General features: G+C 38.0%; 3 protein-coding genes across 4 annotated transcripts; all 3 read left to right on the top strand.

Moving 5' to 3' along the window:
* The first annotated feature begins 109 nt into the window (after window positions 1-109).
* On the top strand, window positions 110-7,923 carry LOC149709439 (uncharacterized). 2 transcript variants are annotated; one of them, XM_089864812.1, is made up of 13 exons: window positions 110-373; window positions 1,312-2,017; window positions 2,857-3,478; window positions 3,551-4,279; window positions 4,926-5,004; window positions 5,082-5,174; window positions 5,230-5,385; window positions 5,517-5,651; window positions 5,998-6,076; window positions 6,360-6,454; window positions 6,512-6,766; window positions 7,389-7,441; window positions 7,528-7,923. In XM_089864812.1, the coding sequence occupies exons 1-13, from the start codon at window positions 248-250 to the stop codon at window positions 7,712-7,714; spliced, it is 3,315 nt and encodes a 1,104-aa protein (XP_089720938.1). In that variant the 5' UTR covers window positions 110-247; the 3' UTR covers window positions 7,715-7,923. The 2 variants fall into 2 exon arrangements, with proteins under 2 accessions (XP_089720938.1, XP_089720937.1); XM_089864811.1 differs by having other exon boundaries at window positions 2,857-4,279.
* Window positions 7,924-8,044: 121 nt separating this feature from the next.
* LOC149709438 (solute carrier family 23 member 2-like) lies at window positions 8,045-15,676 on the top strand. Its single transcript, XM_089864813.1, has 10 exons — window positions 8,045-11,707; window positions 11,781-11,938; window positions 12,171-12,369; window positions 12,442-12,623; window positions 13,121-13,241; window positions 13,305-13,446; window positions 13,970-14,223; window positions 14,285-14,558; window positions 15,239-15,334; window positions 15,402-15,676. Exons 1-10 carry the CDS (start codon window positions 11,627-11,629, stop codon window positions 15,617-15,619), a joined length of 1,725 nt encoding a protein of 574 aa, XP_089720939.1. The 5' UTR covers window positions 8,045-11,626; the 3' UTR covers window positions 15,620-15,676.
* Window positions 15,677-16,515: 839 nt separating this feature from the next.
* LOC149709437 (uncharacterized) lies at window positions 16,516-23,704 on the top strand. Its single transcript, XM_089864810.1, has 12 exons — window positions 16,516-16,858; window positions 17,323-17,705; window positions 18,165-18,993; window positions 19,292-19,834; window positions 19,939-20,122; window positions 20,182-20,442; window positions 20,512-20,676; window positions 20,753-20,899; window positions 21,142-21,266; window positions 21,329-21,673; window positions 22,124-22,653; window positions 23,004-23,704. The coding sequence occupies exons 1-12, from the start codon at window positions 16,661-16,663 to the stop codon at window positions 23,647-23,649; spliced, it is 4,356 nt and encodes a 1,451-aa protein (XP_089720936.1). The 5' UTR covers window positions 16,516-16,660; the 3' UTR covers window positions 23,650-23,704.
* Window positions 23,705-23,932: the final 228 nt, after the last annotated feature.

Below are 23,932 nucleotides of genomic sequence, written 5' to 3'. Positions count from 1 at the left end.
CGTGTCCCATTTTCAGTTTACTTATTTACAGCACTTGTTATTTTTCTCTAATAAAGGTTGTCTGCTTAGCCTTCTGCTATAAATTTTGAATCGGCTATTCGGTTCAAAAGTAAACAACATGTCGTTTGTTCGTTTTCCGCGTGTTTTTAAATATATTTATGTGCGTTAACTAATTTAAAAAGTACTTTAATTTAATTGAAGTGTGTTCAAGTGCAAAACAATGGTTTAAAGATAATTTTTAATTGAAATGGCTAGTAGAAATGTGAGTACGTCGTCGGATTCATCGCCCGCTTTATCAGCGTTGTCATCGGATTTAGACAAAACGTTTGTGAAAAGTGGATTTGCTGATGATTTCAAGCATTTCTTAGATGAGGTAAAACATTACATTTTATGTATTTCTATTGTCATTGTAATATTTTAATGAATGGTTAGGCAAAGGCTTAATTTATGGTTCAAGGGTAGACCTTTGATATGTGAAAAAGGGGCATACAAGGGGTTGATACACTGCCATCCGTCTCTGCGCACTCTCATGATAAAAAATTGACTACTGCGCAGGCGCCAAAAAAGCGAGATGGAAGGCTGAGTTTTAACCCCCTGTCTTTCCCTCTTAGTTATTGCAAGATAGCAGGGCGGCTCCCCTGTTTAGGGGGATGCACGTTAATTTAAAAAATACATATAAAATTAAAAATAATACATTTGACTAAGTAACAACCAAGAAGGATGCTATTAAACGATTAAGGTTTCAACTATGGTTATAATAGAGTAATGGCAGTCTCCCAGTTTTGACTGTATTAAGCTCTATGGCCAAGTAACGTGGGATGCCACTAGTTTTAGAGATACGTTTGTGCTTGTGCTTGTGCTATACTACCATAGGGTAATGGCAGCCCTCTGCCTTCGACTGTATTAAGCTCTATGGGGAAATAACATGGGGTGCCATTAGTCTATTGTCTATGCAGCGAGCGGGTTTTAAAATTACATTAATCATTTAATTTCGTGTTAAAATTATGGGAATATGACAGTTAATTAATCGATTCTGTATAGTTTTAGGTTTAGGTTAAGCTTGGTTTAATACACCTTATTCCCGATGTTTGTTCCAAGGCTTACCACCCGATTTTGAATTGATAAATCTGGCTCAAAATGATGCGTCGTCTGCTCTGAAGCATCATTTTGACTTAGATTTGTCAGTTTAAAATCGCCCGTTAAGCCTTGTAAACACGCATCGGGAATAATATTCAGCGGAGTGAATTTGTTTTGTGGCTATTGTGCCCAATAATGACACGTTCAATATTGTTGTGACGTTTTGAAAACTAGTCTGTATCTTCAACCGAATCAGACGAAGATAAATTATACTTACGTAAAAGACAACCAATTGTATCGCAACAAAAAATAGACAGTTCAAGTAGTGCGAAATCATGGTTAAAAAAGAAAGTTCCATCTACGTCACCCTCTCCTCAAAAAATAAAACCCCTTGTAACTGAAACTGAAAGTGCAACTGAAACCGCTACCAAACCATCGGAAACCCTTACCCAAGTCACCTCAGTGACGAAGGAAATAGCTGTTGAAGCAAAACCCCACAACAAAACTCAAGTTTTTCAAAAACAAAGTTCGAACGCGCAAAGGCTTAGCAATGAGTCCAAATCTGATGACGAGGACGAAATTTCGGAAGAAATTGAAGATGACAATGAAATTCGTTTCCCGCTTCAAAGAGCTTTGTCAAATATCACCGAGGTGACTGAAGGAACATCGGGGACCAATGAAACGTCTGATAAGTCATTAATGTCAAATGACGAACATTATTCCGAGGGTTTTGAGGAAGAAGATGAAGGTAGCGATGATGACGAATTTGATTTTGAGTTTGAAAACGGTGATTCTGAACAAGATTCTGAAAGCGTCCATGATGACGAAGAAGAAGAAGTGTCAAATCAGTCACCGGATGACGCAGATTTTGAAAGTGAGGATGATACAAGTAGTGATGACGGGGAAAATGAAGAAGTTGGTGTTGATTCAGATGGTCAAGGTAATGAAGTGGTTAGGAAATGGGGGTGTTAAAGGGACTCCTGAAGTGGTAGCTGTTGGAAGGCTTAAAATATTGGTGAACTTGTTATGTCCTAGTTCACACGTGTGTTGCAATTGCAAAAGGACCGAATATTAGTGGGTCATAAGTTTATAAGATATGTTCCTTCCATAAGTATGACGCTAACTATACTTCGTAATGCTACTGAGAGAGACTTACAGCTCGAGCTATAGTTCGAAGGAGAACGACGGAAGCGAGTCAATTGAAGTCCTAACTACACTCGGTGGTGGTTAATTTTGCAGCCAGGATTAAGTTCCATCTAGCTCCTATTTAGTTAGTCTGCATTACTAAGCCTTTGACAGCGCCTCAACAGGCGTCTCTCGCTTTACCCTGAATCTATGTCCTACCTCACTCACTTCATGACAAACTTATCATGGAACATATCTTATGAACTTATGAAAATTGTTATAGAAGTTATATTTTCGACTGAAAATGGTCGTAGTACATTTTGGAACGATGTCTATAATGATTTGTCAAATACTCTGCTCTGCAGCAGAGTTCCAAATAAGGATTTATTCCCAAGGTGGTCCTTGAATAATTAAACTAGTCTTAAGGACCAGTGCCCCTTAGGTTGAAATTATTAAAGTACGTAGTCCTTGGGACCGTTGGGGTTCAAGCTTTGAATTGAAAAAGTGGTCCAACACATTAATAAACATGTCATGTAGACTTATTTCCAAGCCTGAGTCCGCAGCCCACTATGAACAGTCCCTTTAACTACCAGTCTTGTTCATTTCATTTTCCAAACACAATATTTGTTCCTTATTTTAAAACAATTTTGTCAGATGTTGATAGTAATGAAGAAAATTCTGTTAGTGATGAATTTGAACAATCTGAACATTTGTCGATCGATAAAGATTCAAAATTTATTCCAAAACCCGGTGAAATACCTGATTCACTACCTATAAGTGTTGATGTAGTTAAAATTCAGAAAGCTATTGAGACTAATACGCAATCTGCGCCTAAAGTCGATAAAACTGAACCTAAAACCGAAACCGAAACTATTTTGAAGGATCCAATTGAAATTAAGGAAAGTAGCGTCGTTTCAACCAATGAATACCAAAAACCAATAGAATTGCAAGGTTCAAGTAAAGTTAACCAATCAGAAACTGTGTCAGATATTACTGCAAAAACCCCGTCCAATAAAAGTCCTATTTCGCGAGACCTAATTAGGTCGAAATCGGAAGAAATTGTTCAATCAAAACCAAGTTCACTAACTTTATTAAAGTCTTCACAAATTTCAAAGAATGAACTACCTAAAAGTGCGAATGTCTCACAGACCGCAAGTGTCAAATCAGTCACAAATAATTCAATAAATAAATCAAATATTTTAAAATCATCATCAAAACCTAAAAATGATCCACTCATTGCAACTTCACAAACGTCGCCTAAACACTTGTCACAAACTTCATCGAAATCCTTGCCACAATCGTCGCCGAAACACATGTCACAAACACCATCGAAACACGTGTCACAAACACCATCGAAACACTTGTCACAAACGTCGCCGAAAACCTCGTCAGTGTCACAAATGTCGTCGGATAACTTGTCACAAATATCGTTAAAAAACTTAACTTCATCGAAAACCTTGTCACAAACGCCACCGAAAACCTTCACACAACCATCATCGAAAACCTTGTCACAAACGCCACCGAAAACCTTCACACAAACATCACCGAAAACCTTGTCACAAACATCACCGAAAACTTTATCACAAACATCATCGAAAACCTTGTCACAAACGTCACCGAAAACCTTCACACAACCATCATCGAAAACCTTGTCACAAACGTCACCGAAACGCTTATCACAAACAGGAAATGTTTCTCCTTTAAAATCAAAGAAATCTGATAATTCTTCACCAAAATCCGGAATTTCTTCGAAAAATTTAAAAACTACACCGAAAGAATTTGAAAACACCGTTTTCGCACGATTAAGTTCCGCTAAACCCCACGTGTTCAATTCGAACGAAAGCATCGTGTCATCATTACGTCAACAGGAAAGCAAAATCAAATCTGATTTGCTACTAACACAGTTTCAAAAGTTGAAACGAGATCACGAACATTTGGAATTGTTGATGAAAGGATACGAAAATGAAAACATAAAGTTGAACGATGAAGTTAAAAAGTTGAAAGTTAACTCGAGGAATGCGCAATCTGATTTGTTGAAGGAAAAGCAAAAGGCAACATTTCAAATGGCCACGCTGAAGTAAGTCGTTTTCTTCAGTAACTATTTTGAAAAACACGGTGTTTAAAGGTTCTGTAAAGCAGGGCTGGCATCGGTGCGAGTGGGTTAAAATTATTCCAAATACGTCATAAGCACCACGTGATTGAGAAAAGACGTGGTTCAAAGATACTTAGTTCGTTTTATCAGGGATGGATTTAATTTTAGAAGTAGCAATGGAGAACGGAACGGTTAGTATTTACTTCAGTTATTCCGACTCATAGCCCACCCAGTGTAGAGTCCCTCCCTCCAACGCGTAACGGAAAGTTAAAATTATACCTTATTGGCTGCTCACTTAAACTATACGTTTTGATAACGTTGCTGACGGGGACGGCGAAAAATACGTAATTCCTTTTTACCTCTGTCGCTACGACCCGCCTCTTCTTTCGTGGAAGGGGGTCCGGGACTTTGACGCGCGCCCACATTACTCTGTTCTCCATTCCTACTCCAAAAATTAAATCCATCCCTGGTTTTATTTCGAAAACCAGTACTTCTGGGAATTGGTTCTGAAACCTCGTTCTCGTGTATCTTGGCGTCACGTGGTGCCTGTGACAAATTTCAAATAATTTTACAAACCCAACGATGCTATTTTTACATTCCCTTTAATTACCTTGTATGATTTTGGGTTCAGGGAAAAAGTTGAACAACTTGAATCAATAAAGGTTGAACCAAAAGTTGGTAAAGTTTCAACGCAGGATTTAAATTTAGATGTAAGTTGTTTTATACAAGGGTCCCATGACCGGAAGTACTGGGTTGTTTTTCACGATGTAATTAATATTTCCGTTAGACGGAAAATAAACGGTTAGTGAAACTTTTGAAAGACACTGAAATATCTAACGAGGAATTGAAGAAAACAGTTGAAACTCTCACTGCGGAAAATGTAATAATAAATGTGTTTTGAAAGAATTATTATTTGACCGATATTTTGAAAATAGATCGCGTTGAAAAAAGCCGATGACTCAAATAATATTTTGAAACTTAAAATAAACCATCTCGAAAAAGAGTTGGCGTTGAATCAGTTGAAAGTAACTCGGTTACAAAAAGACAACGAAACCTCTAATAAGCAATTACAGTTCTACCAAAAGTTACAGGTATGCGTCTGTTTGATTTAAATGTAACTTCCATTGCCCTTTGCATGGAATTGTATTGTTGTTCCTGAACAATGGATGTTATATTTTCTTTATAATAAAACCTTACTCGCGTATTGTATTGTCGATGTTAGAGCACCAGTGGTACAGAAGGTCCGTTAACCTCATTGGAAAATGATATCAAACAGTTATTTTCCGAACTCGAAAAGAAGGATTCTATCACGAAAGAAACGCTTAAGTCATTGCAAGATCATCACACTGCTCTTAAAGTTTGTGATTGTTTGTTGGCTTGCAATCGCCGATAGTTTCTTTAAGTTTTGATGAGTTAAAGCAGAAGTAATATATATATATATATATTACTTTTGGTTAAAGGAACTATAAAGATGGCTTAGTCGGGTTTGTAAAAATTATTTTAAATACGTCACGGACACCACGTGACGTCAAGATATAAAGACTCCACGAGATTGCAGCGCCTATTCCCTGAAGTGCTCGTTTTTGAAATAAAACGAATTAAGGTTCTTTGAACAACGTCACGCCTCTAATAAGTCACGTGCCCATGACGTAATTAAAATAATTTCTACCCACAGACCCTTTAATAAGTTAACCGTTTATTAGCAAGCTTACTCGCAAGTAGTCTCCAAGTTAGAAAGTCAAAATTCTCAATATGGTCACGTGGGATGCACTACAAAAAATGGTAAAAGCTTAAACCGGTGTGGAAACACATTCGGTATTCGGCGATTCCCGAGTCCCAAGCGTCTTAAATACGAATCCCAAATTACTGTCGTAGAGCGAAAATAAACGATGAATTGTAAAAGTACGCCTCGCAAAAGTGTAATTACCATGGCGAACACCGCAGCGCCATGGTGAAAGGCAATGATTCGGTACTTTGCAAATAGCGAATGTGTCGTTTCCACCACTTTAAGCCAACATTCCTATAGTAACATATCTTACGTATTTTTTTTAATATCAATGTGTAGTTGCGTGCAATACGCAATTTGAAAAACCGCACGTAAAAAACGTTGCAATTCAATGCGAAGAAATACGTTATAAAAACGAGGAAACCTCGCGAAATGTAAATTTGCAGCAATTTGTAAAAACAAATGTGTTCATACTTCACTAATTTTGGTAGATTGAGGTTGATATCGAAGAGTTGTTTCGATGTTTTAAGACGCCATCTTGGTTAGAGAGTCGGTTATCATCGACGGAAACTTTGAATTTGATCCAAAGTCTAGAGTCGGAAAAATTGCGATGTAAAATACTGGAACAAAAGCTAGCTGATAAAACAAACGAAAACGAAATTGTTTCGAAGGAAAATAGGACTTTGAAGAATGTTAATCAACGGCTCGATCAAAAATTGCAAAACGTGCTAAGTGGAAACACCAACGTAAGTAAATTATTATTGTGGGCATAATTTTCTCTGATATCATTCGTAATCTAAAAAAACACTTAATACGTATTGTGCTACACCAGAAAAAGTTCAGAGATCCCATGTACAGCCACGTTTTATATTAAGTTTTATGAAAAGTATATAGATATTAAAACCAAAAGTAGGCATACACTTCGTTGAAACTTGCTCGCGCCGTGTAATACTTAGAAGCCCTAACTTCTTAACCAACAGAATAGTGTTGATTATCTTCTCGCCCGTGGCAGAGGGAACAAGCCTTCCCGTGAATAGGCTTATAATGTATCAGATTACTCTATTACCAAAAATTAACGTTTGGATCGCCAGCATCATGTATTTACTACTTTCTATGAGCCTATGACGTCAAGAAGCTCTGCCCTGATTGGGTAGTTTCAGTAGGTGGCTGATTTAGAGGAGGGTAGTTTACTTCTCAGTTTACATGTCGTCTACAGCCAAAGGGAATGGTTAATGAAGTGTATACGTTTTCTTTTTATATCTATACGCTTTTGATATAATGTATCGTCACTCAGTAGGCTTAGAGAAATTACACAATCATTCCATTCAAACATACTTATTTCTTTTATGTTACTTATGCTTATTTTAGGATCTTTATATATTTTTGGTGTTGGAGAAAAAAATAGAGGAACTTGAAAAAATGTAAGAACTAAGAATGAAATTAGGCCTATATAATTTCGGTTTTTGCCTTTGAGAAGTTGAACTTAGTATTGTGTTGGGGGGCGAAGGTATGACGAAAGAGATTCGGAATTATCGAATTTGCGTCGTCAACTTCAGGAGTTCACGCCCTCTCATTTGACAGATGAGTTGCGAAGAACTCGAGAGATGCTCGTTGATAAAAACAGGCAATTGGAACAAGTTCGAACTGAACTTGACTCCCTTATTCTTCTCGTTCATAAACTCGTGAATAGTTGAAAACAAACATCGAAGTGTACTTCAAAAAATATCTTAAAATTGTATCAATCAGGAATACATACAGCCAATCGGAATAATTTTGTAGACATATTTGCCATGTAGCCCACAAAATACGCCTAGATACGTGGATAAAATAGCTGCACTATGAATTCTGTTAGCTGTATTTATTCCTGATCTTCACCATTAAAGTGTTGTTTTAAAAACATGAATTGTGGTCTTAATTTTGTCTGAAATGTGTTTGCTTCCGACCTTGAATACTGAATATTTCATGGTTTTGAGTTGTTGGAGTTCAAATGAAACATTATTGTTATATCTTATTGCAATTTCTTTTTCACTCAACAAATTTTTGTTATTACACACAAGAACTAATTAATGGAAATGGATTTGAACTAATCTCGAATTTGACGTAGTGGACTTTAAACTGGGCCAATTTCGAAACGAAAACCCTGATACGCACTAAAATATATTTTCTTTGTCTACCCTCTTGAAAAATACAAAGTCCATTATTGAATAATATGATAAGTTCATAAGATATGTTCATTCCATAAGTTTGTCACTGGTAACTTAGAAACTGGAGCTTGTCATGAAGTGAATGAGGTAGGTCATAGATCCGAGGTAAATCGACGCCTGGTGAGGCAATGCCAGGGACAGATTTAATATTAGAAGTAGGAATGCAGTCTATCGGTTAGTATTTGCTTCTGTCCGACCAAAGAGAGTGGTCCGACTCTCATAGACCACCCAGTATAGAGCACCTCCCTCTAACACGTAACGAAAAGTTTAAATTATCCTATTGGATCACTTAAACTACGTTTTGATGACGTTGCTGAAGGGGCCGGCAAAAAATACGTAATAACTTTTTACCTCTGTCGCTATTACCCGCCTCATCTTTCATACCCTCCCCCGGTCCCGTGGAAGGGGTCCGGGACTTTGACGCGCGCCCAGATATTACTCTGTTCTTCATTCTTACTTCCAAAAATAAATCTATCCCTGTTAATGATTGCAGACTAAATAGGGTCTAGATGGAAGTCCAGCAAAATTAACCACCGAATGTAGGAGTTCAATTGACTCGCTTCCGTCGTTCTCGAACTAGCTCGAGCTGTAAGTCTATCAGTAGCATTACGAAGTTTAGGTATTGTCATACCATGAATCTACATAACTATGAATATACAGCTGCGTTACGCTGTCTAACCTCTCGATAAGGTTTGGGCGGGTCTTAGCGAAAGGAGACATCAGTCACGTGTCTGCTAGTGTTAGGAGCGGGAGAAGGGAGGGGGAGTCCGGGGGTGTGTAAATTCGAACCGTCACTTCCTCTTGTCTCGTGATTGGCTGTATATTCATAGTTATATAGATTCATGATCATACTTATGGAACATATCTTATAAGCTTATGATATTATCCGTACTTCTTTTGGTCATGATTCATTTTTCTGCACTCGAGATAATTGACGAGCGCGTTAACCGTTTTGTAATCCGCGAAAAACAAAAAGATGATTTTGGAAAATCACTCTCTCGAGAAGACGGTAGAAGTCCAATAACGATATTATATCACACAATTGATAAATAGATACTTCACATCCAAGATAACGTAACTCCAAAATAAAATGGACCCGCATGCCCGTTATTCCACTAAAGATGTACTTAAATGGTTTCAATTGAAGTAGAGTAGGTCACTTCGTAAACCTGACTTCAATTCTGATATTTTGGTCTTTCGCAAATAATTCGGGGTTGGAGTAAAGGTCAAATAAGTTAGAAATGGGCCGAAGAGGTCTGGGGAAATGTCAGTATTTAAAAATCGGCCAATACAAGGGCAGTCGAGAGACTTTGCGGGGTCCGGGAAAATAACGAAATTGCCCCCATCAAGACCTCCCTACGGATGGCCCGGGCCCCCTTCAAAACCGCCCTACAGATTGCCCGGGCCCCTTTGAAGTACGGGCCGAATTTCTCCCCTATCTCGAAGGCCCTGGACAATACTCCGGAAATTGATAAGAATTACAAAGTAAGGGAATATGGGTTTAGTAAAGAAAACGTCATGGGTTTATTCAAATTGCAACGTTGAACTGTGTACGTAAAACATGTTATTCCTGATGAGTTTATTTATTAAAGTAATAGTTTTAAAAATATACGGTTAAAGTCAAGGAAAAACTGCTGTACAGAGACGAAATTTGGTTTAACACGTTATTAAATAAAGTCTTATTAATTAAGTTAAAGAGGTTTTATTTTAATTTCTTCGTTATAATTTTATACACAAGTGCACTTTCCCTAATTCCCCGAAACCCACACAAGGTTCGTATGGAACCTGGATAAGTCAGGGATTTGGAAAATGGAAGGGAAAAGTCAGGAATTTTAAGTTTCTTCCTAAAAAGTCAGGAATGTGTCAGGGATTTCGTTTGGTATAGGGTAATTGGGATTTTCAATAAAACATTTCGTCCGAACCCTGCTACAGAAGTTAGCTAGTTATTTCAACCTGAAATTTGTTTCATATTATCACGCACTGTCGCTGTTTAAGCATACCTATCTAGACTGGCTGCTGATTACAATATAGGCTAGAATCGATGGAAAAGTAAGTTACGACATTTTATCTAGAACGATTGATTGCAAAATTACGGTTATGTCTCTTGAAGACGTTCTTCCTCTTTCTTCGTCTAGCGCGAAGGAATTACAGGCATCAATCTTCGACGAGTAGACTCCTCAATGTCTTTGTTTAATATAGACTGCGATAACTATATTATAAACATTCGCGGATAAGGCGAGTGATTTATATGTAAAAGAAATAAAAATTTAATAGACGGCATTAGCAATAGCAATAGCACGTGCAACGACCATCGAAGATACGTACGTGGGAATTGGATTAGCCATTGGATCCAATTTCATCGCTGCGTACGTCATTGCAGACCCTGTCGGGAAGTCGACAACAATTGAGTGACTTTGTTCGAACCAGTTCTGATTTCAAGTAAGAGCCATTAAATTTTATTGTCGTTTTATATGTAATTAACACCTTCGAGTTATAAAATTGTGGTGAGTTTCGCGAATGTAACAGAGATTGGAGATAACTTTTTTTGTTATTCAGTTAATATTTTAATATCGGCATTTGACCGCCAGGATTTTTTATTTACGTTTGAACGTTAATATTTTACCAAAAAGTAATAGTGGAAGGGAATAATAGAAGAAGGATGACACTCTGTGTCCTCTTAGTACTTTAATTATGTAACATGATTCCTCCCAGGCGTGGGACCTCCTTTCTGTTTGCTCTCCTGCTCATCACACTTCAGATGCGTAATTACTGTTTGGTACTAAATCCTCAGCAATCAAACCACAAACCTTGATTGTCTTGACGTGGGGGTCAAAAATTATTCCACAAGCGCATGCGCCTTGGCAAATAGTTAAGCAGCGCTAATAGAGCATTGATGAGGGGGAACTATTTATCGCGTATGTGATTCGGTTTAGTAACCTTGGGCATTCCAAATGTAAAATGATGTTGGGAAGAATCATGTTACAATTACTCCTCCCGCTTTGTGGTGGCACACTTCTCTCGAAGAAAAGTATTATGTACTTCTTTTAATAGCTATAAATGAGAAACACGCTGTCATTTGGCAGCTATTGATTGCTGATGTTATATAATGTTTTTTATCAAAGTCTTTCCGCGATTTATTTATAAAATTCCTAAATTATTTAAATATTCAGTTACATTTGCCAATTTAATAAAAACACGGCGTTAGAAATTAATGTTAAATTTTATTACACTTCTATTGCGGTCACTACTTTGTTTCTAATTAGATTTAACATTGTGTATTAATACGCCTTATTAAATATAGTGCGTTCGAAAACGTAACTATATAATTTTTTACAGCAAAATTGTTTTTGATGAACATAGTAAATAGTAATTTAAATATTTTTAGCAAAGTTATCTATTACAATGATACCAAAGACAAATGGACTTATCTACAGTATTGAAGATGCACCAAAATGGTACTTGTGCATTTTATTTGGATTTCAAGTACGTTTTACATGAATCTAATTGATTGGATCCAATGCAATCCGCTCAAAGAATATATATAAATGTGTTTTAGCATTACCTGACAATGCTAAGTGGATCTATAGCCTATCCACTTATATTAGCACCGGCTTTATGCATGCTTGACAATAGTCCCAATAAAGGTCACCTTATATCAACAACCTTCTTCGTCACCGGAATATCAACACTTTTGCAAGCGACTTTTGGATCGCGGTAAGATCATCACGTACAAACAAAAGCAAATAGTTTAACAGAAAGTGCAACATGGGAGGTTAATGAAAGCCTACTGTGGTGCCCAGTATCCCGATCAGACCTTGACTTCAATTTAGCTTCTTTTGTCGACCAATCAGCGCTCTACTTTGACTTTGTCACTTTTTGTTTTTAAAATTTGCCTTTGATAGCAGAATTGTTGAAATAATATCACTACAAATTGTTTTATTTGTAGTCTACCCATAATTCAAGGCAATTCTTTCGCGTACCTTCTTCCAACACTGGCTATACTTAACCTACCTCAATGGAAATGCCCTTCATATATGTTATCTAACCCAGCCTATAATGGAAGTTATTCGTTGCCACATAACGCAAGCGCAACTTCCACTTTATTGGAAGACGAAGAAGAAATTTGGAAAATTCGAATGAGAGAGGTGAAAGAAAATTTGCAAATGTTTTTAAATATATTTTTTCTTTTCTTTTTAACATTCCAAGTAACTTTTTAGATTCAAGGAGCCATAATAGCGGCGTCTTTCGTTGAAATGCTTCTTGGAGTTACTGGTCTTGTTGGTTATTTGATGAAGTTTGTCTCACCCGTAACGATAGCTCCGGTTATTGCACTAATCGGGCTCAGTTTCTTCGAAAAAGCTGGTGAAACTGCGAGTTCGAACTGGTTTATATCACTTGGGTATGTTATAATTTTTCTCACTAACATTAAGAAATTTTGTATGGGAAATGTCATACTTATTCTTATTATGCTGTTTATGATATTTAGTTTGATTCCCAACTTATTTAAAACGTCAAAAATAATTTTATATACGGTCAGGAATAATGGTGTAATCAGCTTGTTTAGTATATTAGTCAATCATCAGAGATATTCTAAGCATCTGCCAGTTTTAAACCCTCGATAACAAGTGGTTTTCGGGTTTAATGATTATTTTTTTCAAGGTCATTAAAGCAAAATTTTATTATGTGTAAATCCAACGCCAGATATTCAGTATTTAGAGAGTACTGAACAATTTGGCATATAACTATTGCTTGGGAATTCCCGAATAGCTCGTGTCTGTAAAGACTTCCAACTATGACTCAGAAAATTTATTAAACTTATGTCATACTAAGATAATTTCAACTTTATCTATTTCGAGAAAGGTTTAAGTGGTTTGTCATTTCTTGTCTTTGGTACAGGACGATGGCCATTTTGATAGTTTTATCTCAATATTGTGATGAGGTGGAGGTTCCTTGTTTAATTTATTCGAGAGGTAAAGGCTGGAAGACGAGACGTTTCCCAGTTTTCAAACTCTTCCCTGTAAGTTAAAATACCTTAAAAAAATGTTAAGATAAGAGGTGATTGATCCGACATTTTCAAAAGGTTCTTATCACAATCATAATTTCGTGGTTTTTATGCTTCATTTTAACGGAATCGGGTGCTTTACCCGAAGGCGATAGAGCCCGAACAGATCTGAGAATCAATGTAATAGATGATAGTCCTTGGATTCGCGTAGTTTATCCTGGTAGGTTTTGGAATTAAGTAATTCATTACTACTAAAAATGCTAGAATCGATAATTAATAATTCTTAAGTTTTCTTGAGTTTTTAACTATTAGCTTTTAAATAATTATCCCTGGAAGAAAGTACGTAAATGTTAGGCAAGAAAGACTGCGAGGACATTGTTTAAAAGAGAAAGCTTTGTCTGCGCCCAGGTTTTGTTAATAGATCTTTTATACGTATATACTAAGGAATAGGTAACCCTCAGTATTGGGACGTACAAGGGGGTTGATACATTGCCATTCGTCTTTGCGCACTCTCATGATACAAAATGACTATAGCGCAGGCGCCAAAGAGCGAGATAGAAGGCGGAGTTTTATCTCCGTGTCTTTCCCTATTAGTTACATCGAAATGACCTATTAAAAGCTAATTTGAGCATCATTAATTATCAGTTTAGCGTTTTTAGTAGTAATGAATGATTTAAGACCAGGGAAATGTTAGGAGGAATCTTTGCTTTAAGCCTTGGCGTTTAAATAGCAAAATTACGTAGGGCAATGGGGAGCGCCAACATTCAGTGTCGGTGCAATATGTGGAATCCTTTGCGGTGTTTTATCATCGATAATGGAATCCGTTGGTGACTACTACGCATGCGCCAAACTTTCAGGTGCTCCACCGCCACCGACCCACGCCATCAACCGAGGTATTAGCATGGAGGGGTTTGGATGTTTCTTGGCGGGAATTTTCGGAACCGGAAGTGCCTTGACGTCTTATAGCTCTAATATTGGAGCCATAGGAGTAACGAAGGTCCGTATACTAAAACATTATTTATGGGACTTGACTTACGCAATTGTATCTGGCGCTGCAGGTTGGTAGCCGTCGAGTGGTTCAATGGGCAGCGCTTCTAATGATTGTCCTGAGCATTTTTTCCAAGTTTGGATCACTGTTCATTATAATGCCCGATCCAATCTTGGGTGGTATCTTTCCATTCGTTTCCTCAGTTGTAACCGCAGTCGGTCTTTCAACTTTGAGTTATATTGATTTGAACTCGACCAGAAATGTCTTTATTGTCGGGTTCAGCATGTTCATGGGTTTAATGGGGCCCAATTGGATGGAAAAACATCCGGACGCCATAAAAACTGGTAAATATTTGTTATAAAAGTTAAGCATGAATAGGAATCATGTTAATTTTTACGCGGGTTTTGTGGGCCGGGCTTGAAAACTTAGTATTCGCCTCGCCTCATAATTCTGATGGCGTCTTTCTAACTGTGATCTCATTGGATTGGTTAGGCTTAGTAGGAACACGAGGTCAGACGCACGTTAAAGGTGCATCAGCAGGGATAATAGATGTTTTAAGAGGGATTCGAAGGGAGGCGGAAATTGTGGAAGCGTTATCGGCGTGTCATGCGCAGTAGGACCGTCTACCGGATTTCTAGTTTTTTGTACCATTCAAGGCCAAATCAAGGATGAGAGGCAGGATGTGTGGAATGGCTTAGGTCCGGTGGGGCGTAAAAAATGGGGGAGGAATACTCGGAATACGACTTCAATTTGTCCTTGAAAGGGGAAAAAGAAGACAACGCTCGTTTTAGACTCCCGTTAAATGAACCCTCTGCCGCGTAAGAATGAACGTGAAAAAGCTCGGGCTCCTCATCCCTCTTGAAACATCTAGTATCCCTGCAACAGGCAGCGATAAGAGCATTTTTGCGAGCTAAAATTCGTCATAGATAATGATTAGTCTAGCAATTACCACAAAATCCGCCTAGATACGTTAAGAAAATTAGCTGTATGATAATAACAATAAGTATGTCGATACTTTCAAAAGGCAGCGAATTTGCGGATCAGCTTTTAACAGTGCTTTTAAGCACGGGCATTTTTGTGGCGGGTGTAGTAGGCGTTCTATTGGACAACACAATGAGAGGTAAGTGGGTTATCATTGGTTTATTGGTGTGCTTGAATTGTGTGTACAAGCTTCGATGCTTGCTCAGGTACTGAAGAGGAACGTGGCGTTTTAAAATGGAAGGAAGATGTGACCGTAGTTCCGGGACACGATTTAGTTTTATCGGCGGACGAAGCAGATTCACCGGAAGAAGCTAGAGCAAGGATTTTAAACAATTGCTACGATTTGCCAATTGGCAAAGCGTTCTTCAAGAAACACAGCATTTTAAGGAAATTTCCAATAAGTCCGACCTATGGCAGACATTGACAAATCATTATGTAGAACTGAATTTTATTAGAAAAAAATTAATTATTTTTATCAACAAAGTTGTCTATTTTATTTACTTGCGTAAGAAGTATCATAATATCAATAAGTATGATATGCACTGCAAATTTCTTGAAGCTTTGTTGTAGATAGAGGTTATGGCCGAAAACGGAATGGGTAAGACAAGTTGTTTTTAACGGTTTTCAAAACTAAACACCTCTTGTACAAGCATACGTATTAGAGGATAGGCAACGCCCTATCTTCGACGGCAGCTTAGCGTATAGAGTTATCTCACTTGTGACGTCAGTGCCCAGGTAAAACGTCACAGGCTTAGCTTTGGCAGTGGGCGGCCATGTTTGGTACCGCTTTGGTTGGTTCTATGGGCCAATAGAATGGATGACGTCACAATAAGGCTTCTGCGATAGCTCTATTCGATAGCTTCGGTTGTCAGCACGCGCAAACCTTGGTCCCTCAAAACATGCTTATCTTACTTTTATTACGAATTTTAAGTAAAACCAAGCCGCTCATAGACTTTGTTTTCTTAACCGATAAAATAATTTACAAAATATCGATTGGATTATTTTTAAACATATATCACTTTTTAAATTGCCATTTTGCATGGAGTTTGCACTGGAGTGAAAATTGAAGCTTAATTAAAAGTGCATTACATTGAAGTAAGGTATGGTTAATAATACTCCTTGGTTTCAGAGTGCAAGCAGCCAAGGAAAAACGGCAAACCTTTGAGGTCATTCAGGTCACGGTTTCGTGTAAATTGACAAGTCGTTATTATATTATAGAGGTTTTTTAGCAAAGGTGTCGGTGCTAAGCCATACAAATATTTAGGCCTAACTCTGTTCGAAGTAGGTATTTTATATCTTAGGTCTATTAGGCCAAAAAAGGGCGCGCTGTTTTTAGAGGTCAAATTCAAGGTGACAGAGGTTTCTTTGTAGCGCTATTTATTACTACAGCTATAAGTTCGTTGGCTGTTGACTTGCTTAGTTAATATCTAAACTACTTAAGTTTTAGTCTCTTGTGATTTAGTTAATGGCCTTTTTCAGCGTTCGCAATAATAAAATAAATGTTATCAAAGTTCTTCGAGATAAAAGCAAATTGGAGAAAAAATACGCTGAATACGTTAAACTCAACAAGGACCTGTTTGGCAACGCCGACGATTTACCCAAGTTCGATTGCTTCCGCGTTCATTCGCCATTGCACATTGTTAAAAAACGGGATACCAAAATGGTAAGTCTAAACTAGATATCATACCAAGGGTTATGAGGGAGGATGCGAAATCTTAGAGAAATAGGCGCGCTAACTGTGGAACGTCTCGGGCTGGGTGGGATGCCAAAAATGGGGGAGGAATTGTCGGATGCATTGGTAGTTGGTCAAGAAGGGCTACAGACGAACAAATAGACCTAACCAACAGATAAACAAGTTGGCTGGGTCTCGTCTCCATCTAAAGGATAGGATTGGACTAGTCTCGACAGAGTCTGACTCTTGGGGTAAAACCGGTTCTGCGCACGGCAAAATCGAGCCAATCAGGTTATCCCTTTCTCATTTCAAAACCTGAGAACAAGTTCTGAGCCGTTACAGAAACTCAAAAGATATGTTGGGCAACTCGATTATGGGAGCATCTAGTGACATTTGTTTAAACTAAGCCATGGCCGAGACTTGCTGTAAAATTAATATTCGTGAAATCGTTTCAGGTGGAACTAGACTTCAATTTTTCCATTCACGATCCTTACTTCTCAAATGACAATTATCAGGAACTTAAAAGTTTACTTCGATCTTGCTTGGTGGACGTTAATTACTTTAACCCAATAATTCAAGCCAATTCCAACACTCTGGCCATAAAGGACCAAGCTCTTCACGTCCAAGTCAAGGCCTTTGTCAAAGAGGAACATATCGCTTGTAGCTACGTCTCCCACTACTTAATCTACGAATTTTTCATCAAAGAATGGTTCCGGAAGGTCTCAAAATATTCCGTTGTCCTTCAAGCTCCAATTGGGACCAAGTCGACGAACGTCGCTCTTAAGCACGTCGCGGCCCAAACTATGAAAGGAATTCCTTGGCTAATCGTCCATACAAGGTTAATATTTAAAAACAGTTCAAATTATTTAATTTTTATCAAATTTACTATCCTTAGATTTTAACCTTGATGTTTTTTAAGTTTAAATTTAGAGAGGTTTTATTAGTTTGTTAAACAAAATATTTATTTACAACATGTTTTCCTCTTGAAATATGTTCCGAAATTAAATATGATACATTTTAAAATTAGTGCTTAAAGTTTAAATTACTTGGAAACATTAGTCGATATATATTTTTGTTCAGGTAACTGCTCACCTTTTGTTGTATAATCTGAGTTTTACAACGGAACTCTCGTTGGTGCGGTTGTAATTGCAAAAGTTGAACAGTTGGTCGTAACTTTCTATCTGGTAGGAAGTTCATATTATGGACCAGTATTTCAATGTCAAGGCTTAAGAAATTTACAGTTGTTCAGTACTTTATCTGCTTTCTCTCTAAAGAAGCCCTTTCTTTCCGATTCCAGCAACGCCTTTCAAAACACGCTTCAAGCGTCCAACGAGAACATAACCGTCAAAAGATTCGAACTGGGCACTCTCGTAAACGCCACGAATTTTTACTCGCACTTCGTTTTCGAAAGTAACCCTGCAATGTCTGTCGAAGCCGATTTCTACCACGACACGCGTCAAGTTCAATTACGTTTCGGCAGGAAACACGCCTTGGCCTTCAGGTACTCCAACATTCGTCAGATCATGGTGGACAAAACTGACGCAACTACCATCTACTTGAACTTAATTAATCCACCGGCCATCTACGCGTACGTCGAAGAGGGAAACGGTACCAATAAATCCTACGTCAAAAAACGCGTCACGAATTTTTTCTACTTGGAAGGAGACGTGATTGGTCGTTCCAACACTGTCAGTTTGAAAATAACGAACAATTACGAAGCGCGGGAAATTCTTTCGCGCCTTTACGTGAAAACTAACCAGCATCCTATCGCGTATGTCGTAATGCGATGTCATCATTTGGATGCGCCCACAACAGTCCCGCGTTTAGAGCTACCGGCTTATCAATGTACTTACTTACTTAACGCGATTATGAGGCGCAGTTTCGTTATGCAACTGCAAAATTTGCATTTGGATGAATTCCAAAGTCTAATGTTCATGTTGAATCGGATGTGTCTCGAGGATTCCCACGTTTTGTACAGCGTATTGAAGGAGGTTTTGCATGCCTTGGATGAAGGCGTCAATGTGGATTACCGTCAGGCCATCGAACAGCTCTTCGACACATACTCCAAGCGAAAAAATGAACAGGATAATGAGGAACGCTTTCTAACCCCACCCAGAACCAAAAAGGTAATTACACAAAATATTTCTAGCGCGATGGCGTCTGCCATGGGACGCTCCCTGTGACGTCCGTCATAAGTACAAGTACGGGCTAACTAGTAGTTTTAAATGATTTTAGTTTCCATTGAATTCTGATTGGTCATTCACTTAAAACGTTGAAGAGTAACGTAACACGCTTGTAAATTAATAAGACTCAAATATTTATCGTTGTTTTAAAATTAACAAATTGTTCATTTGATTGTAATTAATTATATTTAATAATAATAAACACTATTAAATCCAGTTATCTTAATTACTCATTTCATAGGTATGGAGAGTATTTATCACCCCAACTCGTCAAGTGTTCTATCCAGCCGAGATTGGCTTCGAAAATCGTGTTATTCGCAAATACAACGCCGATTTCACACTACGCGTATCATTCCGCGATGACGATTATGGCAAATTAAACAACATTGCCTCTCAGTGTGAAGACGACTTCATTCGAAACATTGTCGTTGAACCCTTGCAGGAAGGCATCACGGTCGGTGATCGAAAATTCGAATTTCTTGGATGGTCCAATTCGCAGCTCAGGGACCATGGCGTTTACATGTATGCCGAAGACGAGAAAGGGAACACTGCTGAATCAATCCGATCCTGGTTGGGAAATTTCTCGGAAATTAGGAGCGTATCGAGGTTTATGGCTAGAATGGGACAATGTTTTTCGCATAGTGAGGATGCCATAGCCGTGCCACTTGATTCTTCAATGGTCACGACCGAACCGGACATCGTTGGTGGGTTTAATCCAGCAAGTGGAAAACCATATGTTTTTTCCGATGGAGTTGGAAGGATATCTAGCAGATTGATGAAAGAGGTCGATTGTTAATTTTTTATAATCATATTCTTTAAAAATTATGAAACTAAATTAGAATATATTTGCCCATGAAAATTTTATTCGTTGAATTTTTATTTTTACAGACTGCGACTGTACTTGGATATGAGTACGTTCCAAGTGCCATCCAATTTCGTTGCGCTGGATACAAAGGAATGTTAACCGTAGATCCGACATTGACAGACCGCGACATTGTTTTCCGTGAAAGTCAAAAGAAGTTCGTTTGTAGCGAAAGCCAGCGTTTGGAAGTTGTGGCTAAAAGTTCACCGGGTATAACAATTAAAATAAACCTAGCTATATTTTGACTAATTAATCTATATATTCTTCAGTGCCGGTATTGCTTAATCGTCAACTGATTACCATCTTGGACCAGAAAGGCGTCCCTGCCGCAGTCTTCTTGAAGATCCAACAGGATATGCTCAAAAACTTAACGGAAATGCTCTTGTCCGATGTTAAAGCCGCGGAGTACTTGACTGCTCACAGTGTCATTCCCAAGATCAAGTACAACGACATAAAGAATGTCGGAATTTCTTTGAACATCGAACCTTTCTTCAGGAATATGTTACTGGCTCAACATCGAGTCGCCATTGGTCAGTTTTTACTAAGTTATCTCTGCTACTAGTTAAGGATGCCGCTAAGCCTAATTTTAATTTGAACAGATGGTATCAGGAAAAAATCGCGATTAGCCATTGATCCCGGTTTGGGTAGAAATATGTTTGGTGTCCTGGACGAATCTGGGAAGCTATGTTACGGACAGGTCTTCGTGCAATACACGGATGCAATTGATGGTTACGAAACCAATCGCGAAACTACCATTGTGAATGGTATATAACAATGTTTATCAGTCAAGTTAGTGTTGGAACGAGTAGCTTACGACATGAATTGTCAACCACTTTTCAGGTGAAGTGTTAGTTACCAAAAATCCTTGCCTTCAACTTGGTGACGTCAGAATGTTCAAGGCGGTCGACGTTGAGGAACTTCATCATATTGTGGATTGTATTGTCTTTCCTCAAAAGGGTCCAAGACCTCATCCAAATGAAATGGCTGGTAAGTATCACCTATATAGAAATTTCGGTGTCCTAACGAGAGTCATCGTAACCTCGAAGACAATCTTCAAGGTCATGAAGACTATCAGTGAATTTAGTGCGTGTGAATTTTAGGGTTTTGGGGATATTAGAAATTTTCAATATCAAAAAGTGTCACCATAACCTTGAAGGCATCTTCAAGGTCATGATTACCGAACAACTTATTAAGAACGAAATCTTTACTGATTTACATCTTTCAACCAGGCTCCGATCTAGATGGCGATGAATACACTGTTTTATGGGAAAAAGGATTGTTTTTCGAAGGTGGTAACTCTCCTGCATCCAATTTCCCTGTGCCAATTGAAACTACTCAGTTTTCGAAAATTACTGTAAGTCTCTTTAATGTAACTTAATTTGAAATTCCTATAAAATTAAAGACTTATTTTTGAAGGTAATCGACATGCTACACTTCTTATATCAATACATCATCAACGACCAAGTGGGTCTGATTGGCAACGCTCATTTGGCCCTGGCTGACGACTTGCATTACGGCTTGAAACACCCTTTATGCGAGAAAATCGCTCACAAATTCGCAATTGCCGTTGATTTTGCTAAAAATGGACAGAAAGTCCAGCTCGATTATAATGAAAAGCCCAAGAAGTACCCGGACTTCATGGAAAAGGGAAGTTTGGCCAACACCTATTGTTCTAAAAGGGTTTTAGGAAAGTTGTACAGAATCTGTAAAGACTACGAAGAAGAAAATGTAGTGTCTCTCTCAACTAAGAAGTATAATGAGGTAAGAAATCTTTTCTGATATTGTGTCATACGTCTCGGAGGCTTGGAATCCATTTGCAAAGATTATGACCTCAAGCCCAGTTTGTTGTAGGACAAATACATTCAGACATGAGTTTATAAGATATGTTCCATAAGTATATGACACCATCTACACTTCGAATTGCTAGAGATTTTGTGAGAGCTAGTTCTTGAACGAGTAGAGAGAATTGGTGGTTAATTTTGCAGGACTTCCATCTTCCTATTTAGTCTGAGCTTACCAAGCCTTCGACAGTGCCTCACCAGGCGTCACTTTTCGAGAAATATATGACGTGTCACCTAGATGACAAGCTCTCAATAACCATTGATACACTTATGGAACGTATCTTATGAACTTGTGGTTTAGCTAATAGGAACCATTGTGTACTTCACGTATCTAGGCATGTGGTAAATGTGAAACTCTATTTCATTTCAGGTTGATATGTTGCTGGTTCATCCTGGTTGGGAAAAATACCGTGAAGCGGCCATCAAGTCCAGCCTGAAGTACAAGAAACTGCTATCCCTTCTTCTGAACACTTACGGAATCGAAGACGAATTCCAGGCTTGTGGCAAAGCGTACATCAGCGTCCGTTCACGAGCGGAACGTAAGGAACTAATGGACATCGAAGAAATTGTCTCTAGATCACTTCGACAACTTTGGAAAACATTCGAAGAAGAATTTCTGGAGGAATTCTATAGCCAAGACGTGAGTTTGGACACCTTGACGGAAGAAATGTTCATGAAGGCTTCCGCTTGGTATTGCGTCACCTATCTCAACCCGAACGACACATTTCTGAGTTTTCCATGGATTTGCTGGAAATACCTCGTGAACTTGCGCAGTCGTTACCAGATTGATAAGGTCGCACCTTCCTTTAACCCGTTCTTGGAGAAAATTCAAGCCAATTTGAAAGATGTCGTCAAGAACTTTAATTACTTGAAACCCTTAACCCAGGCCATACAACAACGGTAAGTAAATTTACTCTTCCTGAAGTTTAGGGCCTATAAGATATGTTCCATAGTTATTACACTACCAATACTTCGTAATGCTGAGAGCTAGTTGGAGAACGACAAGCGCGAATTGACTACACTCACTTTTGCAGTCCATCTTCCTGTTTAGTCTGTGTACTAAACCTATGACATCGCCTCACCAGGCGTCTCTTTACCTCGAATCTATGACCTACCTAACTCACTTCATGACACGCTCCGGTTTGTAACCAGAGATTAACAAACTTATGAAACATATCTTAGGAACTTAATGTTACAAGTATATTAAGCTTAATTGCCATCAGAGTAAAACAAGAATTTTTTAAACACAGTTGCGTCGATTTTGTTGAACTTTACAACAAAAATTCAGAGCTTCAAACCTTGCGTCTTGATGACGTCACTGTAGCCTTACGAATTTTGCTTCGATGGGCAGTTTCAGTTGGCATTGTTGACCTGGAGAGCGTATTATTTATGGAAGACAGATCTCACGAAGGTTCTCCGGTGAACTTTTTGATGAGAATGTTCTTCAAAAGTCTGGTTGCAATTCAGAGCGACCGCTGCCTTTCTTGCATCGAACTAATCGTGGCTTTCCTGGAAAATTGCGCTTCATTGCGATTCCTAACGAAGGATAATAACATGTCAACTTATTCCTTGAGAAAGCAAAAGTTTTTGGGCAAGAAGTCAATGGCCGCCTATCATCGGTTAGCTGTTAGTGGGAACTTGGACGCGATTGGGTTAAAGGAACCCGGCTTCGATTACAAAACTGCCCACGAGTTCGAGATGGAACCAATGAAAATCGAGAAAGATTACGTCAAAATGCACGTGGAATTGTGGAGGTTGAATTTATTAAAAATTTCAAGGGCGACAGACATCAACGTTAGAGAAATAGGACGCTATTATATCGTAAGCGCCTCTGGGTCCAAAAGATCGTTAAGAATGATTGAAAAACATGTTCTAAATTTATTAAATGTTGTTTAAATTAATGTTTTTTTATTAACTTTTTCATTTTTTAATATAAAACAAAATAATATCAGTTTTTCTTTTTTATTCTAATTTTGTTATTTAACCATTTGAAAATTTAATTTTATATATACTATTTCTCTTAACACGTTTTAATTTTGGTGTTCTTGTATATTTTATTCGTAAATACTAAAATTCTTAAATAAATGAAAATCTGATCTCATATTTTGTGCAATTTAAAATGTGTTCTGTAGAAATGGTATTTATAAAATTTATTTTCAGTGAAAATTAATCTTTTGTT

Source organism: Phalangium opilio, unplaced genomic scaffold (assembly GCF_054372755.1).
Source record: "Phalangium opilio isolate 3A_F unplaced genomic scaffold, DU_Popi_V2 ptg000013l_1, whole genome shotgun sequence".
In the NCBI taxonomy this organism is placed as follows: domain Eukaryota; kingdom Metazoa; phylum Arthropoda; class Arachnida; order Opiliones; family Phalangiidae; genus Phalangium; species Phalangium opilio.
This window is presented reverse-complemented; position numbering and strand designations above follow the sequence as displayed.